Genomic DNA, 16,968 nt, shown 5'->3' on the forward strand with positions numbered 1-16,968 from the left:
CATAAAAGAACCTGTTGAATTATTGGTGTAAGAGTAGGGGATTGTCTCCCGCTTCAACAGTCTTATTCCAATCTGGAGGCATAACACTAACGTACTAACAAATCACTCATGATTGTAAGCTGCACAGCTGCTACTAACGCCTTAATATGCAGCCTGTAAAGTCCTCCACTGATCCTGTAAAATGCCACTAAGCTCCCGGAAATGGCGCCTTATAAATTCGAATTATTATTATTATATTTTCAATTTTTTCAATTTTCTTTCTTTCCTTACCAATATTATCAAGAGCTTTTCCAATCGCCCACGAGTTTTGTGGTTTGATAACATCAATCTCTAGCGATCTTTACCAAGTCGTATAGCGCACAGATGTCCAACAGTGCTTCGATCTTCACACCTGCTATCAGCAGAGTCTCGCAGGTGCACTGCTTGACTAGTAAAATGTTTTCTCTCTTCCCCTAATGGAATAGCATAACAGACAATAGCATCAAAATACGGATACTACCAAAGGTCAAGAACAATACAAAAGTATAATCATGTTTAGTGACGGCTATTTCCAAACAGAGCTGTACAAACGAAGATGGATTATGCTAGCAGTTTTCTGTCTTCTCTCCATGACTAACTCAGGCCAATGGCTCATGTTCGCAGCCGTCAGCGACGTCGTTCAGTCCTATTATGGCGTCTCAGCTTTCGGCGTGAACTGTCTATCCATGGTTTTCATGGCTGTATACATCGTATTTATCATCCCTGGTTCGTGGATTCTCGATCGTTATGGTCTAAAAGTGAATACATTATTAGCGGCTGGGTTCAACGTTCTTGGAGCTTGGCTCAAATTCTGCGGTGCTTCGAGTAAAGGAGGTTTCAACTGGTTAGTGGCAGGTCAAACGGTCACCGCTGTTGCCCAGTGTTTCATTCTTGGTGTTCCACCTCGCCTTGCAGCGGTTTGGTTTGGTCAGAACGAGCGAGCTACCGCAACAGCTCTTGGTGTCTTTGCAAGTCAAGTTGGTGTGGCGCTGTACTTTGCTTCTGTTCCTTTGATTGTCCCTCGTTCGTCTGACCTCATGATGACCAGCAATGGCTTCCAGATGCTCTACGGAGGGGTATCGATTCTTTGCAGTCTGATTGGCGCTGCAACATTGATTGCTTTTGAAGACGCACCTCCAATGCCTCCCAGTCAATCCCAAGCGGTGTTGCAGGAAAAACAAAAGTGCTTTAGAATGTCTTACAAGGAATCATTCCGTCGGCTATTTGGTAACGCGTCCTACGTGTTTCTGTTGCTCGCATACGGAATCTATGCTGGCGTTCAATATTCAAGTATGTATTGTGTTGATAAAAATAAAAATAAAACAGTTATATTTCATCATCATTATTTCTAGATAAATGGGTGCGCTCGGCATAATAGAAAAAAAAGCCTCTTTGCGGACAATTAATGTCATAAATAATCCATCTTAAAAGTTATTTTCAACCTCACCATTTCTAGGTAAATGGATGATGGTGTGCGGTGCGCCCGGCATAATATTGAAAAATCCTCTTTGCGGAGAATTGTCGTAAATAATTGACGTGAAATAATTTATCTTAAAATTCAGAATTTCCAACATCATGATCAGTCAGTATCATCGTGCACAGACATTGTTCTCTTGGACGGACTAGTGTTGTTATTTGAAGGCATACATGATATTATCAATGTTAATATGATTCCTTGCTTTGAAAGGCATAGTTTCATAGCTCTCTGTTAACATTGCCTTATCGCCTTATATTGGTGGGTGTGTTGAAGGAGGAATTATTTAAAAAAACAACCAGTTTTCCATTTTTTTAAACTAAGGCTCAAAAATGCATCATGTCTAATTTTTTTCTTCTACTCTGCAGTTGCAACTCTCCTTAACGAGATGGCGTCCCAAAAGTTCCCAAATCAAGACGTCATGATCGGCTTACTGGGGTTCGTTTTCGTCATCTCTGGCCTCCCCACCACAGTCCTGGCTGGAGTCTGGCTGGACAGGACCTTAGCATATAAGCGTGGTACCATCTTCTTACTATCGACTGCTTTCCTGGCAATGGTTGCATTCACCATCACCTTGGAATTCGCCCGAAGCATCTACGGTCTCTTTTTGGTAATTGCAGTTCTAGGTTTCTGCGCGACATCTTTTCTATCCCTGGGGTTCGAGTTCGCAGCAGAAATAACGTACCCGGTACCCGAGGGCACATCAGCTGGTATCCTCAACACGTCAGCACAGTGTTTTGGAATATTTTTCATCGTGTTAATCGGGAGTCTTGTCGAGAAGGCAGGAGCTCTCGTGGGATGCCTGGTGTTGTGTGGTGCGCTGTTGTTAAGTGTCGGGCTGCTTCCTTTGGTCAGAGCTGATTTACAGCGAAGATCTGTTGATATGTATGGAGAAGAGGCAATGGATACAAGTCTACCGGATGGAGAACGGTTTGGTTCGAGCTATCAGCAGATACCCATGATCGTGTCAGACTGAAGGAAAACTGGGCATAACTTTGGATGCAAAAATAAAAAAATCATATCATATACACTGGTGATCGTTTGTTTAGCCTTTACTTATCAAGACTACCAAAGTTCTTCTAAAATTTTGAAGATGAGGGATTGGTGCGAGTGGGAGAGAATAAAATGGTGGACTGGGAGGAGAGGGTAAGTATGCAATAGAAGTTTTGCTCCATCATTTGATGGAAGCCAATGGAGACACAGCAATGGAGTCTTTCTCCCCTGGGAAACTGAATCTCTCTCACATGTAAATCAGATTAGACCAGATTCGATAGCAGATATTATGGATGCATGCAAATTAGATGCAAAAGAGACAATAAGGATTGCATCGACCCGAAAGCATCACTTGTATGATTCTTTAACAAGAGGAGGATATCTCTTTGCAGGCTCAACTGTTATAACAGCTATTTTTCCTGCCTCCTGTCATGGCTGCCATCACGTGATGGTGCAGTCTCTATTGAGAGGCACGCATTAACATTATTGTCCACCTTCAATACTCCAGTTTCGAGTTCTCTTTTGCTCAGTCTTAGTCTCGGTTGTGTTAAAATATTCAGCTATTCAACCAAAACCCGTGCATTTTAATCAATTCGTAATTGTTCCGTAGTACGTACATTCCTTACTATACAATGGACCTTAATAAAAGAAAAAAAAACCTTTGTACACAATTGAGGCTAAGACTGAGCAAAGGAGAACTCCAAATGGGAGTATTCTGTAACAGAAATAAGAGAATAATCTACCTAAATGTTACTAATATGGCTCACCATACAAGAGCCACGGTGAAATACAAAACAACAATAAACAACTGTAAAATGTATGGCCATTTTATTTCTGATAACTCTGTACAGTTAATCTTCCAATCTTCTACAGATAATCTTATGTAGGAATGAAAAGAAGTTGAATCGGTGTTGCAAGCATGCATTTTATTACTGATAGCTATTTTCATTTCTAACATATATTGTTCTTATGTAGGAATGATAATAAGTTGAATCAGTGTTTTACTAAGTTCCTTAACACCTACTAAGCAGCCCAGACAAATAGTTACAGTGTGGGATGACTCTTTTTGGCTTTTGTCAATCATATTTCCAATGGTTAGAGTCAGAAGCCAAAAAATCCAGGTCCCAGTTGTATGACGGGTGGATAGCACTATTCAATGGGTAAATCCTTATCCAGTGGATAAGTTGATGCTATTATCCAATAAATTCATCCAATGAATAAGATTTATCTGTCCAATAGTGCTATCCAATCTTGGTAAAACCTGGCCCAGATGTCTGAGGCTGTGTTGGTCAAAGAATTAGGGAAAGGGTGTAAACAACAATTGTTTACATTGTTGCTATGGCAATAATAGTTGTAGATATGCGGCGTATGGCATGCACCCCATGAGAATAAAATAAGGTGTGGTTTTCATGTTGGATGACATATCAACAAGATAAAGCAAAATGTTTTGTTTGAGTCAACCAACATGGCGGCTATGATGTCACATAAGAATATCAATATGTCAGCCAATCAAGCTTTAGTATTTCTCTTTACTATGAGATATTTCTGACTATAAACTTATCCTCATTAGAATTCTTAGAAAAAGTAATTGAAAACTGAACCAAATGCTTGAAAATTATTGATTTGAGGAATAAACTCACAACCTGTGTTTAATAGCATGTTTGCATGAGGGGCATCATTTGACTACCACTACCAAGATGTTTTGTGAATTTTCTTTCTTATTTAAATTTGTATTCCCTCATGAGAATAGTAAGACAATGGGTGCTAATTAACTGAACATAAGAAAGTGTGCAAGGGAGTCTGGTAGTAGAGGTCAATGACACCATCATGCAAACATCCTATTTGATCACATCTAAAGCTTGATTGTCTGTGCTGAGTCCTTTTAAAATGCTCCGGCTGGTGATGGAGTGGTTTTATTTAACCTGTGAAATTCTACTCAATGCAATAAACCTCTTTCATTGTTCGTTTTCTTTCATCTCACACGTGAGGCATAACATTTTCATGTTTCATATTCACCTCATCAAGACTCATAGATACATATCTTTGGTCTCTATTTGGTCTCACAATAATCTGTGAATAAGAACAAATGACAGCTTCTCCTTAACCAGACAATATGACTAGCCACATCAGACTAATCAACATTTGATGAGCAGCTAATATGACCTGTCAAGAGGACTGGCCTAAGAAGAGGCGTTTGCCTGCACAAGTGCCAATTTGACATAATTGATTAATAGTGAATATGATGTAAAATTTTTTCATTAATTGCAGTTTTTGTGAAACTCCTTAATTATAATCATCTACAAGAAATTTCTCTGGATTAGCTAGAAGAGAATATTATGCCTGCCGGTGTAGAGTTCGATAAGCTTAGCATCAGGACTCCAAACCTTAGAAAAGATATAGGTAGTGCCAAGCTATATGAACACTAACTCAGGTCTTTAATAAACTTGATTTATAAATTGAGATATGTTTTGAATTAATATTTATAAAATAATTATTATATGACCGTGAATCTTAGAGCCTGGACACTAGCAAATCGAGCAATCTGATTGGATAGATCACATTGCGGACTGGTCTAGATTCTCCAGTATTAACCGGTCCGATTGCATATTAATCTTACGGCGAAAACATTTTGTCCTTTTCAATGAAAAGTGCTCATATAATAAAACTCTTATCAACCGAGCTTGGTCGGTCTGTACGGGATAATCTTGACCTCGGTCAGGTACAGACCTCACTGCGCTCGGTCTGTACATTCCAACCTTGGTCAAGATTATCTTGACAGACTGTAAAACGCACACAATGGTTCTTGTTAAATCATATTGATGCATTTCTCTCACCGTCAAACCAATGCCTTATTATCAACGAAGACAATTTAGAAAAGGTCTGTCTTACAATATGTATAAATGTAAGCATATGAATTAAGTACTGCATTGTTGCTTTTTTTTCAATAATCAAAATAAATAACTTATAAGGAATATGTTAAAGTGGTACCTGGCTACAAATTTGAATCAATTCAATATTTTATCCTTTTCCATAGCAATATCTTCTTACTTTGCAGCACTTTACTCCAGTTGTGTTTTTTCTCTTGACTCCTCATTGTTATTTCAATGTATATTGAATTTTCTTTAAACCTTGTTAACTCCAAGTGGATTCTGTGACATCCTTCACTTCCATGAATTTTTTTCCAAAAAAAACATTTCACTTGTCATATCCTTGGACCACCTGTTAAAAAGTGCTTCTCTCACTTCTTCAGCAATTGCACGTTGTATGATATCCTGAATGGTACTGTGACCAAAATGACATGATTTTTCAAATTCAATTCATATCTGGAGTGTATAGCCTCATAATGTTGCTAGTATTCTGGAGAATGATAAGAGAAATCCAATAAAGGATTGCCCAGCACCCCAGAGAAATGCAACATAGACTGGCATTGTAATATTTGCAGTTCTATACACAGCTGCTATTGTAGCACCTAAAAGAAAATGGTAAACGAAACAGAAATATTAAATACAAAGCCTTTAAATTTTATTAAACCCTGAAACAACCTCTGGGCTGATCTAAGTCAGGGCACGGCTAACTCACAGATTGAACCCTGAAACAACCTCTGGGCTGATCTAAGTCAGGGCATGGCTAACTCACAGATTGAACCCTGAAACAACCTCTGGGCTGATCAAAGTCAGGGTATGGCCAATTCATATAGGTGGAATGTTGCAATTAAGCTTGTTAGGTTTTGGGGAGGAAGGAAATCCAGAGACCCCTGAGAAAAACCCTTGAATCAATGGAGAAACATAACAAGCACCACCTCCCCTTATATACATCATATTTCACACACAGCAAATTAAGCAGAACTGATCAAAGTTGTTTTCACTAGTTAAATAATGTTGTATCTGCGTTATTAAATTCTAGTATGTCCTGAAAGTAAGGCTTCTTTGAGTAAGTTCTGTTTATTTGCCTTTATATCCAAATGATACAGCTATCCCGCCCCTCCTTGAAAGAACAGTACACCAGGAGATCATGATTAAGTTCCATTCTCTCTGGGAAATCATTTGAATGACAAGACAATTATAGCAACAGCTTAAAAAATCAAGATAACCACAACCCAGGAGAAAGTTTCTTTAATTATGAATCATAGTAATACAATGTACGTCAACTCATGAATAAACTAACTACTTCAAGTCTTTCTATCTGTAATTTCTGAATGACCTCTGGCATAGTTTATATTAAGACGAAATATCTAGATTGAAAGATGTTATTTCAAGATGAAAGGAAAAGCGCCAAATACGATTAGGTCAACGTAGGAGTCATCTTAAAAGTAAAGTAATGAATAGCTATTTAGCTTAATAAAATTAGAAGGAATATATTGTGTAGGACTTACTTGTTACGACTCCTCCAGTGATGGGGTAAAGGAAGCCAATGAAAATGATTAACAGAGGGAAAAATCTCCCTCGAGTGTGTTTCCGAAGTGCGCTAAAGGCTACACAGGCAGCTATACAGTGGATGATCACCGAACCAGCCAGGCACCACAAGAAAACCTGATACCACATCCCTGCAAAAGATAATGAGAGAAACCTAAGAAAAAGGAAGAAGCTTGGAGCATAAAATTACATATATTTAGTTGAGCATGCTTGGAACGACTACGCTTGGGAACTATGGAGGCGTACACTTAAGTAAACAGTAAATTTTAGAAGCTTTCAGTTAATTATAAAATAATTTTAGCATCTTTTAGTTGTAAGTGATTATCAATCTCTTTAAAAAAAAACCCTTATACTTCAAGCCACATTACAATACTCACGGCCGAACGATTCGAGCTTTTCTTTGGCATCCATGTTTTTAGAAGCATTGCTCTTCCTGAAAAAGGCCCTGATCTCGCGAAAACTCAAAGGATGTTCTTAACGTTATGTTATCTTGTCATTACAGCCAGCATTCCTGTTAGATTCGGGAAGGAATGCTATTAAATATTCGATAGTTTGAAGCCTTCTACACAAAAAAACTAAACTAAAACTCTATCGGTTGGAAACTGGGGTCTAGTCACGTACAGGGACTGGAATCTAAAACAAAACTAAAATTAAGGGGGGGAAGGGAGGGGATAACTTGTTCTCTCTTAGAAAATAACATTACTTAGAAGATTATACAAATTCTTAAAAAAAAAAAGGTTTATTTATTAAATTTAAAATTTAATGAATGCAATACAGAATGCTTTTTGTGGTTAAATTTGCTTTTTCATATAGGAATAAGAAAACATTGGTAGGAGAATTCCCACCCCTCCCCCACTAAAGTGTAGTTTTGCGCATGTAAAGCTCAGTATTTTATTGTTTGTTGAAATAAAGAGCAGCAGGCATACTGCTGTGAGAATCACTCAAAAAATAAGGCTTCTACTTGTTAACAGGTTTCTACACAGCGTAGATCCAATATATAAGACATGCACAGGTAAGAATATAAGGAATATATTATAAAAAATATGAAAGCATTTGTACAGAATTTTTGAAGAACATGGACAAAAATATGGCCGACTGTACTTTTTTAAGACCGCCACGTTTATTAGAGTTAAGTTACCCTGTGAACTAGATATTAGACTAATACACTTTAGATCTAGTAGACCCTAATTCCATTGTTTTGTTTTGTGTCTAGATTTGACTATTATACGTTGAATATTAATTTTTATTTCACTCTATAGAAATGTTTCGCTTAAAATTGTAGCTCATGTACTAGGCGTTTGTTTCTGTTGTTGTTTCGCTCATGTACCGTTTTGTTTCTGTTGTTATTGTTTTGATATGTAAAATTTACAAAACTGGATAACGTTTTAATTTACTATGTGTTAAACTTTGAAAGCATCAGATCAGTCAGGCTTATCCTGCGAGCAGAGGGTTTTTTCTGACCCTCCGCGACCAGCCAACCAGCCAGCCCACGGAGGGTCAGAAAAAAACCTCTTCCCGCAGGGTAATCAGGCTAGATTGTTTAAAAGTTATTAGTGATCTAAAAGCACTTGAGCAGTTAGTGTCGCATTTAGTAGCAATTCTGTAATGAACCTGTATTTAGTTTAATTTCTGGACGAAAAAAGCTATTTTCTCTTATGACACAGACACAATGCAATGGATAATAAAATACAAAATTCCAATTTATTTTTAGACTTTCCAGTGCTCACGTACTTAAAGTTTGGGCGGAGAAAAAAAATGTCTGCTCTTTTTAGCCTTCTTTGCAGCCTTTCCGTTTTTCTTTGTATTTGAATTTTGCAAAGGAGACATAGTCACAAAATTATTTCATTTATTTCATTATCAATTTACTTAAAGCAAATTGCATGTGTTTGATAAGGAATTAAAACAACATACAATTTTGTTGAGTCATAAGCTCAAGTTGAGCTGTATGAGGTGTGATCTGTGAGATTCTGCATGTGCCATATGTCTGACATGTGATGCTGATAGGTCAACAGAAAATGTTCCGGTAACTCAGCAAAATTATCTGGCTTAAACTAGTACTGATGACTGGCTAAATTTGTTTTAGCTCAATCATTGTTGCTGGTTCAATGTTACTGGTCAAAAATGACTTGGGGGTACTCTTGCCTGTTTAGGGTAGGGATGTGCTGCTGAGCCCTCTGAACCCTGACCCTGTTCCAGAGTAAAATCGCTGAAATTCATACCCTGTTCCAAAGCAAGATCACTGAAAATCATAACCTGTTCCGGTATTGCGAAAATAGATACCCTGTTCCAGAGAGGAGAAAGTGTGATTTCATATACCCTGTTCCAGAGGGAGCGCGATTTTATATACCCTGTTCCAGAGTAGAATCGCTGAAAACCATACCCTGTTTGGCGGCATGTACCCGTATAGCGAACATAAGGGAGTACCCCCCCCCCCCCCAGAAAAATGACTAGCAAAGCAAGGATTTCACTGCATAAGTTCCACTTCTAGCCAGACTTCGTCTAATATATGACTAAGCCATTATTCTTAACTCTGAAGACCAAGAATAATTAATAACTGGGAATAATGTTCTAATTGGGAATAATGTATATTTTTTTGGCAGGCAGGATAATTAATTCTTGATTCAAAATGAATGGAGATGTTACTGGAGAATCACTTATGGATAACGACAACTCCAATAAGGAAATTGAGCTGGTTGTGGAGCTTTCATCACCAGAGGATCATTCTGCAGACACCTTGCAAATGTATTCTGATGATGAAGGACTGTCTGGTAACATCTCAAGAATTACAGTGGAGGAAATAGCTCCCCAAAGTGATAATATATCAGATGACCTAGGACCAAGCTTGTCTTGTAGCAGATATCGCTTGCGTAAGAAAAATCATGACATGGAAGTAGAATTGGACAAGAAACTACCCAGGAATGTGCGTCGATATTACGAGCACCAAAGAAGGCTTGCAGATGCCTTTGAGGATAACTTGTCCAGCGATGGAGAGTCAGATTTAGGTAAAGATGAGAAATGTCACAAAAAAGCTATTACGAGAATCGTTTTTTTAAGCCTTTTTTGTAATGTTGCTCTCTTGATTGGCAAAGCTGTGGCATCATACTTGTCTGGCTCGCTTTCTATTATATCTAGCTTGGTCGATAGTGCTGTTGATTTGGCTTCGTCACTGATATTCTGGTATACAAATAGAGCTATCAAAGGCACTAACTTCTACGAGTATCCTGCAGGCAAGACACGGCTTGAGCCAGTTGCTGTCATCATTCTGTCAGTCATAATGACCGTGGCATCAATTCAGCTGATCATCAGTTCAATAACAACAATAAGAAATGGTAGTGCTGACCCTGAGATTTCTACCACTACTATCGTCATTATTGTTTTAACAATAGTTGTAAAGATTTTGCTATTTTTTTGTGCCAAAAAAGTCAAGTCACCTTCTACGAATGCATTAGCCCAAGATCATAGAAATGATGTTTTATCAAATGCTTGTGCACTTGGTTTCGGATACATGGGTTATAAATTGTGGAAAAATGCAGATCCTATTGGTGCAATTCTCATAAGCTTGTACATTGCTTTCGGCTGGTGGAGAACTGGTTCGCAACAGGTGAGAAGTCTGACTGGACACACAGCACAGCCAGAACTCCTCCAACGTCTACTGTGGGTGTGTATGCATCATGATCATCGGGTACAGTTCATCGACACTCTCAGGGCTTACCATTTTGGTAATCAGTTGCTTGTTGAAGCACATATTGTCCTTCCCCCAACTATGTCTCTTCAAGAGGCCCATGACATTGGAGAACCTTTGCAACGAAAGCTTGAAAAGTTTCCTAATGTTGAGAGAGCATTTGTTCATATTGATTATGAATATGAGCACGATCCTTTAGTTGAACATAAAATGGGTGGCCAAACACCAATTATTATTAAGTGACAAACATTTTTATTTTGGCACTCCTTGGATTGATATACTATAAAATTTATAAAATAATAATGTATAAATATAAATGGGCACCAGCCATTTAGAAATAGAGCTAGTCGAGCTAAAGGGCTGGGTCAAATGGAAAATTATAGAAGGAAATGTATAGAGAAATATATATAATTGCAACAACAGAATACATGGATTTGACAAGACAAGCTGCCTGGGCAATCTCTATTAGCTTCTTTTAAAAATTTTTCATCCCCCCCAACTCTCTGAAAAAAAAAATTCAAACCCCCATTTTACTGGTAAAAATTTTTCCTATCCCCCTAAATTTCACCTGCCCTCTCCCCCCTCTGCCATATCTTATGAATAATATCTTCGAGAACATGAATACCCAAACAAACTTAAATAATATAATATGAGTGTAAATATCAATATAAATCAGCATATGTTAGGTTAACTCAAAAATTACAGTTTTAATAATAATCATAATAATAATAAATATTTACATAGCGCCTATCCAAATCTGCTCTAGGAACTTTAAACAAAAAGAAAAATCACAAACTGTGGTAGTCTGTGAGCTTTGCTTGGCGCCTGTGACTGCCGCTACACAACCCATACCACAGGGGGAAAAAATAAAAAATAAATGATACGAAAATAAAATAAATAAACACACATGCACAACGAAACCACGACTAAAGGTCAGACTGTTGTATCGGGTAACAATCCCAAAAAATACAACAGGATCTTTTACGTCCACTTTATCGGGGGTCAAGTGCAAGCAGACGGGACCTCCGGTTTTACGTCATTATCCGAGAAGACGCTTGCTTGATGGCTGTTGGCTCCTACGAGCTCCTCCAACCTTTGACAAATCTTATTTTTAATCCTGCTGGGTGTCAAGCCACCCTCCTCACTGGTTAGCCAGTGGGGGAGCTGGTTTAGACGCCGACGACCCGTCCATGTGGCAGGTAGTACTGGGTTACATGGTACCAGTAGCAAGTTTGAAAACCTGATCTGACCTGTATTTTTTATTTGGTGCTTTAAAATTAGTTACATTTTTAAACATTAAATAGACATAAGAGTTCCAGTTCTTAGCAGTAAAATATTCAAAAGACTCAAGTCTAAAAGTCCCGGGGGGGGGGGGTACTCCCATATATGTACTATATGGGGATGATCCGCTGAACAGGGTATGGTTTTTCGAGCTTCTTATCATAAACAGGGTATGCAATTTCACTCAAGTTTCAAGTTCTTCCTGAGTTTCTTGTCATATTCAGGGTTTCTACTTTCGTATTGACCGAAACTGGTTATTATGGTCGTAAAAAACGATACGAGAGATGACATGATAATTGAAACAGGAACTCAGTGCAATGAATTATATCTTTTATCATAAACAGGGTCTACAAATTTGAGTTTTTTTATCATAAACAGGGTACCCCTTTCAGTATCCCAGCGGAACACCCCTACACAAATTCTGGCGGAGTTTGCCCCCCCCCCCCCGCGGGGCTAAAAATAGTGCAATCTGGTTTGCTGTGATGTTTGTATTGGAGACATTCATCCAAAATGTCAAGTGCTGAGAATCCTTTATTAAAATCAAATATTGAATGTTTTTATTGCATTCAATGTTTTGCCTGTGAGTGTATCGATGATAGAGAGGGGGATAGGGCAGGGGATGAATGAGTATAGGGATGGGATTATGCTGGGGGGGGGGGGGGGGGGGGGGGGGGGGGGGGGAGGGGTCAGAGAAAGGACAAAATTACATAGTTTGTATGAAAGAAAATTGGATTATCCAGTAGGTAGGGGGCTTCCTCCATGGGGGGTATGGATAATTTCTGGAACTACTCATTGTGGATCTAAACTTCCTTCAGAATATTGCATTTTGTTTGACTTTGTTGGCTGAGACAAGAAATACAAGGTAACTGTCAAATTTGTGAATTTGTGGATTCGCTTAGATTCGCCTGGATTCGCCCCCCCCCCCCCCCCTTCATTGTGATGATGATGAAACCTTATTTATAGAGGGTATAAAACATAGACCCACAAATTATTATTTTTTAAAAAGATACGAAAGGAAACTGAAAAGAGAAGCCGAAAAAAATTACTAAACCACAGGTAGCCCAAGCTTTGTTTCTGTGGTGTAAGAAATAAGAAATAATTTCTTACTGGTGGAGGAAAAAATCTTAAAACGGGCTAAATTCAAAATCATTTCACGTTTCAATGATTTTATTGAAATTTTTGATGAACCTCCATACATTTCCTTATAACAGGACACCACAGAAACCAAGCTTGGGCTACCTGTGACTAAACTATAAACCATCATGGCGGCCGTCAAGAAGGGATCGCAGAAAGAGCTGATTGTAATCACAGGTGTTTCATATGGTATTGGCTATGCGATGACCAAATGGTTCCAGTCAAATGGACATCAGGTTATTGGATGCTCCCGTTCAGCTGATAAAATCGAACAGCTTAACAAGGACTTTTGCTCAGCCACCAAACACAAGCAATTCTTTGTGGTGGACATCACAAGTGACCCAGACGTTAGAAATTGGGCTGAGAAAGTCGTGTCGACATTTGGGTCTCCAACTTTCCTTCTCAACAATGCAGGACTCGTAAATAGAAGCGCCAGTCTTTGGGAAGTTCCAGTAGAAGAGTTTGATAAAGTAATAGACGTAAATATCAAAGGAACTACCAATGTATTGAGGCATTTTATTCCTGCTATGATAGAATCTAAAAGAGGGGTGATAGTTAACTTTACATCAGGTTGGGGTCGATCTGTGTCACCTGATGTGGCTCCTTATTGTGCAACAAAGTGGGGCCTAGAGGGGCTCTCTAAGGCCCTGGCAATGGAGCTTCCAGCCCCTCTGACATGTGTACCCCTCAATCCTGGAATCATAGACACACCAATGTTGCAAACCACCTTTGGGCCTTCAAGGGCTTCGTTATGTCAATCTCCTGAGCAATGGGCCGAAAAAGCTTGTCCATATATCTTGTCAATCGATTACAGCCATAATGGAAAAAGTGTTACAGCCTCATGATTTTTTCATATGTTTTGCAATGGATTTTGGAAATCCCAATGTTTTTTTTGCTTCATGTTGTTTGCTGCTTGTTGCTTACTATGCTTGAAATGTATTATGTATATTGACATGTAAATAATGTCAGCACCAAAGAAAGAGTACTGGGAAAATGTGCAGACAAAGTTTAGGAAAGTTCCATATTATTGTGACCTTTCCCTGTTGGTATTCTCATTGCCAATACAGGGTCTGGAAGGGGGGTCTGGACCCCAAATCACTTGCTATTTTTCCCCGAAATCCCACATCCTACAACATTTTGCCATTGATGACCATAATTGTCATATCCAAAGGCATTTGAATTTTTATTTTAGTTATGTTTTCACTTTTTCCCAAAAATCAGAAAGCAAAATCCCATCGAATTCAGCAATCCCAGAGTCACAGCCAATGCCAATCTCCTGAATCACATAGTTTCCCAAATCCTGCAATATATCTTATCCCTTTCCCTGCCCAAGAATGCCCTTTCAGACCCTACCCATAGTACATTTTGGGCTTGGTTTGCAACATGGTTCAGCTCAGTTCAGTTCAGTTCAGTTTATTTACACTTTTAACAAAAGGAGTTACAGAATAAGAAAAGATTAATGACAAATAGAGCTATGGTACTTAATTCGTGAAATACAAACAAAATAGTTATTAACTAATAGTCGCAATTTAGTGCCTATTTAGTCGATATCACTCATCAATCTATACATGAATACACTGAGGAGACATCAAATACACAAGAAACATGTTAGTCATTTGTTCATCAATGCTATGACTATCAATGACTAACATGTTTCTTGTGTATTTGATGTCTCTTGTGTATTCATATGTAGGTTGATTCACTTGAGTGATATCGACTAAAAACGCACTAAATTGCGACTATTAGTTAATAACTATTTTGTTTTTATTTTATGGATTAAGTACCATCGCTTTATTTTAAAAAAAGACCTAATTAAAGATAGTTTTAAATAATAATGAAAAAGTGTGTAGTGGTCAAAGGAGCATAGCTTTTGAGTTGATCACTGATGGAACAAATCATTCACCACCTTTTTAGTATTAGCTGTATACTTTATGACAGTGTTGTGCAATCTAAGTGCATTACGACTGTTAACAACTACTGGCTGGCAGGAAAGGAACAACAATGTTGTATAATATAATTAAAAACAAATAAAGGCAAAAATTCCCCAGCCCAGTAAACATAATGAAAAGTTTTCTCTGGCTTGTGCTCTTCTCCTGCTAACTTATACTTATGCATTTATCAAAGTGCTATATAAAGATGTTGTTGTAGAGCACATGCAGTAAAACCATGAAATAAAAACAAAGTTGATACTGACAAATAGCACGATTTAGTGAGTAATAGTTACTATCACTCAACCAGAATATTCATCATACAAAAACAAATATACAAGAGACCATTTGTGTCTTTTGTTTAATAAATGTTCTGGTTGAATGCTAGCAAACTATTTTAGTTTTGAAGTCCAGTAACATCGACTTTAGATAATGGAAAATATCACATGAGTTACCGATGCCTTGCCGTTATTACTGGCGTTGGGAATCCAATCGAATTCAATTGAAAAAATTACGAAATTGGTTTCCATTGGTTTCGTTCGGTCGATAATCCAGGAGTAGCGCGAACCTTGGGGGCATAGCGTGCCCATGCACCCCCCACCCCCCAACCCTTTTTCCTCAGCGTATAGTATGTCGTATGAAAAGGCACGCGCGATTACATTACAAACTCGATACCTAGCCTCCTCCGCAGGCTACTTAGCCTGCCATACAGACGTTTTTAGTGTTGGCTCGTTCCCTCCCGCAGACGTTTTTAGTGTCGGCTCGTTCCCTTCCGCAGGGGGAACTTACTGGTGGGAGAAAAAATCTTAAAACGGGCTAAATTCAAAAAATAACCACGCAGAGCGAAAGAAGTGCTATTTCTCAATGATCGGGTAAAATTTCGAGGCATTATTTCACGTTTCAATGATTTTATTGAAATTTTTGATGAATCTCCATACATTTCCTTATAACAGGACCCCACAGAAACCAAGCTTGGGCTACCTGTGGATCGATCGATAAAAGTCAATAAGATACACAAACTAAAACTGGACGACAAACTCGATGGAGGCTGTCCATGTACAATCTTTTGTTTACGTAACTAATTCGAGTTGTATCAAAAAACAAAAATCGCACTTTAAGTTTCTAATTTAGCTCCAGTTTTTAATTATCTGCTTAGAACACTATACCAAATTAAGTTTAAAGTAAGTTGGATTAAGGCACTTACCACGAAAACCACATATGTTCAACCTCTTTCACCTCCTCCGTTTCCCGATCTTACAGATCTCGACGTGCATTTTCACCTCGTGTTTCACCAATGTCAATCATGACGAGGTCCACCAATGGCATTCGTAACACTAAATTCCGATCGTACCTAACTCACCAAAAACAAATGTACTGTGCCCATAGGCCAAGCACAAAAACGTCTGCGGGAGGGTACGAGCCGACACTAAAAACGTCTGCTGGAGGGAACGAGCCGATTTTTTCGATTCCTTTTCACTAATTTTAAATAATTTTTAAAAGAATTTTTTTGACGTTTCACGTTTGCCGTAAACGAGAATCCTAAACTCTCGACTCAGTAAAAACGTCTGCACGGCCGGCTACAGGCCACTCCATATATTCTATATTCTCTGTTGGGAATCCCTGTATCGAATTATTGCAGAGAAGAACTAGGAACGAGAGAGGAGGTGGAGTGGGGAAGGACGAGGGAGGGAGAGAAAAAGAGAGAGGAGCAGAGCAGTAGGCATTTCCCTCTTTCTTTCTCCCTCCCCTCCCCCTCCCCCTTCGTCATTTTGTCCTCGCCACAGGAAACCCAAGGAGCAAAAAGAGCAAGGAGAGGAGGCTACTCGATACCTATCACACTAATAAGGTACAGTAAGACTCTCTCCATTAGAGCTTCTAGTGATGGATAAGATTAAGGGACATGCTTTAAGAGCCCACTCTTCCGGGACTGTTGTCTCGAAGCTTTTGCTTAACTTTTATTCTCAGTAACCCACGCGGAAAACTACCATATATTGCTTAATTCCCCACCCTTGCGCTTTTTTGGTACTTTTGAGAGCTCTGCCAGGT

At 38.6% G+C, this 16,968-nt stretch overlaps 4 protein-coding genes across 4 annotated transcripts; 3 read left to right on the forward strand and 1 right to left on the reverse strand.

The window, feature by feature from the left end:
- The first annotated feature begins 530 nt into the window (after positions 1–530).
- Positions 531–2,973, forward strand: LOC116306962 (choline/ethanolamine transporter FLVCR1-like). Its single transcript, XM_031717100.2, has 2 exons — positions 531–1,308; positions 1,861–2,973. Exons 1-2 carry the CDS (start codon positions 531–533, stop codon positions 2,466–2,468), a joined length of 1,386 nt encoding a protein of 461 aa, XP_031572960.2. The 3' UTR covers positions 2,469–2,973.
- A 323-nt stretch (positions 2,974–3,296) lies between these two features.
- On the reverse strand, positions 3,297–7,483 carry LOC116306966 (transmembrane protein 170A). Its single transcript, XM_031717104.2, has 3 exons — positions 7,275–7,483; positions 6,858–7,028; positions 3,297–5,954 (listed from the first exon to the last, which is right to left on the reverse strand). The coding sequence occupies exons 1-3, from the start codon at positions 7,306–7,308 to the stop codon at positions 5,824–5,826; spliced, it is 336 nt and encodes a 111-aa protein (XP_031572964.1). The 5' UTR covers positions 7,309–7,483; the 3' UTR covers positions 3,297–5,823.
- A 310-nt stretch (positions 7,484–7,793) lies between these two features.
- Positions 7,794–11,025, forward strand: LOC116306967 (uncharacterized). The gene is made up of 2 exons (XM_031717105.2): positions 7,794–7,909; positions 9,498–11,025. Exon 2 carries the CDS (start codon positions 9,524–9,526, stop codon positions 10,820–10,822), a length of 1,299 nt encoding a protein of 432 aa, XP_031572965.2. The 5' UTR covers positions 7,794–7,909; positions 9,498–9,523; the 3' UTR covers positions 10,823–11,025.
- Positions 11,026–13,116: 2,091 nt separating this feature from the next.
- Positions 13,117–15,182, forward strand: LOC116306969 (uncharacterized). The gene has a single exon (XM_031717106.2). It carries the CDS (start codon positions 13,123–13,125, stop codon positions 13,837–13,839), a length of 717 nt encoding a protein of 238 aa, XP_031572966.1. The 5' UTR covers positions 13,117–13,122; the 3' UTR covers positions 13,840–15,182.
- The last annotated feature ends 1,786 nt before the right edge of the window (positions 15,183–16,968 follow it).

This window comes from Actinia tenebrosa, unplaced genomic scaffold (assembly GCF_029948245.1).
Source record: "Actinia tenebrosa isolate PJP-AT-01 unplaced genomic scaffold, QUT_ActTen_1.0 PGA_scaffold2__45_contigs__length_23673736, whole genome shotgun sequence".
In the NCBI taxonomy this organism is placed as follows: Eukaryota; Metazoa; Cnidaria; class Anthozoa; order Actiniaria; family Actiniidae; genus Actinia; species Actinia tenebrosa.

Coding starts and splice junctions, on each gene's coding strand:
- LOC116306962 (XM_031717100.2), top strand. CDS start 531: ATGTTTAGTGACGGCTATTTCCAAACAGAGCTGTACAAACGAAGATGG. Junction 1,309..1,860: donor TGCTGGCGTTCAATATTCAA/GTATGTATTGTG, acceptor TCTACTCTGCAG/TTGCAACTCTCCTTAACGAG.
- LOC116306966 (XM_031717104.2), bottom strand. CDS start 7,308: ATGGATGCCAAAGAAAAGCTCGAATCGTTCGGCC. Junction 7,029..7,274: donor AAAGCTCGAATCGTTCGGCC/GTGAGTATTGTA, acceptor TATCTTTTGCAG/GGATGTGGTATCAGGTTTTC. Junction 5,955..6,857: donor CACTGGAGGAGTCGTAACAA/GTAAGTCCTACA, acceptor ATTTTCTTTTAG/GTGCTACAATAGCAGCTGTG.
- LOC116306967 (XM_031717105.2), top strand. CDS start 9,524: ATGAATGGAGATGTTACTGGAGAATCACTTATGGATAACGACAACTCC.
- LOC116306969 (XM_031717106.2), top strand. CDS start 13,123: ATGGCGGCCGTCAAGAAGGGATCGCAGAAAGAGCTGATTGTAATCACA.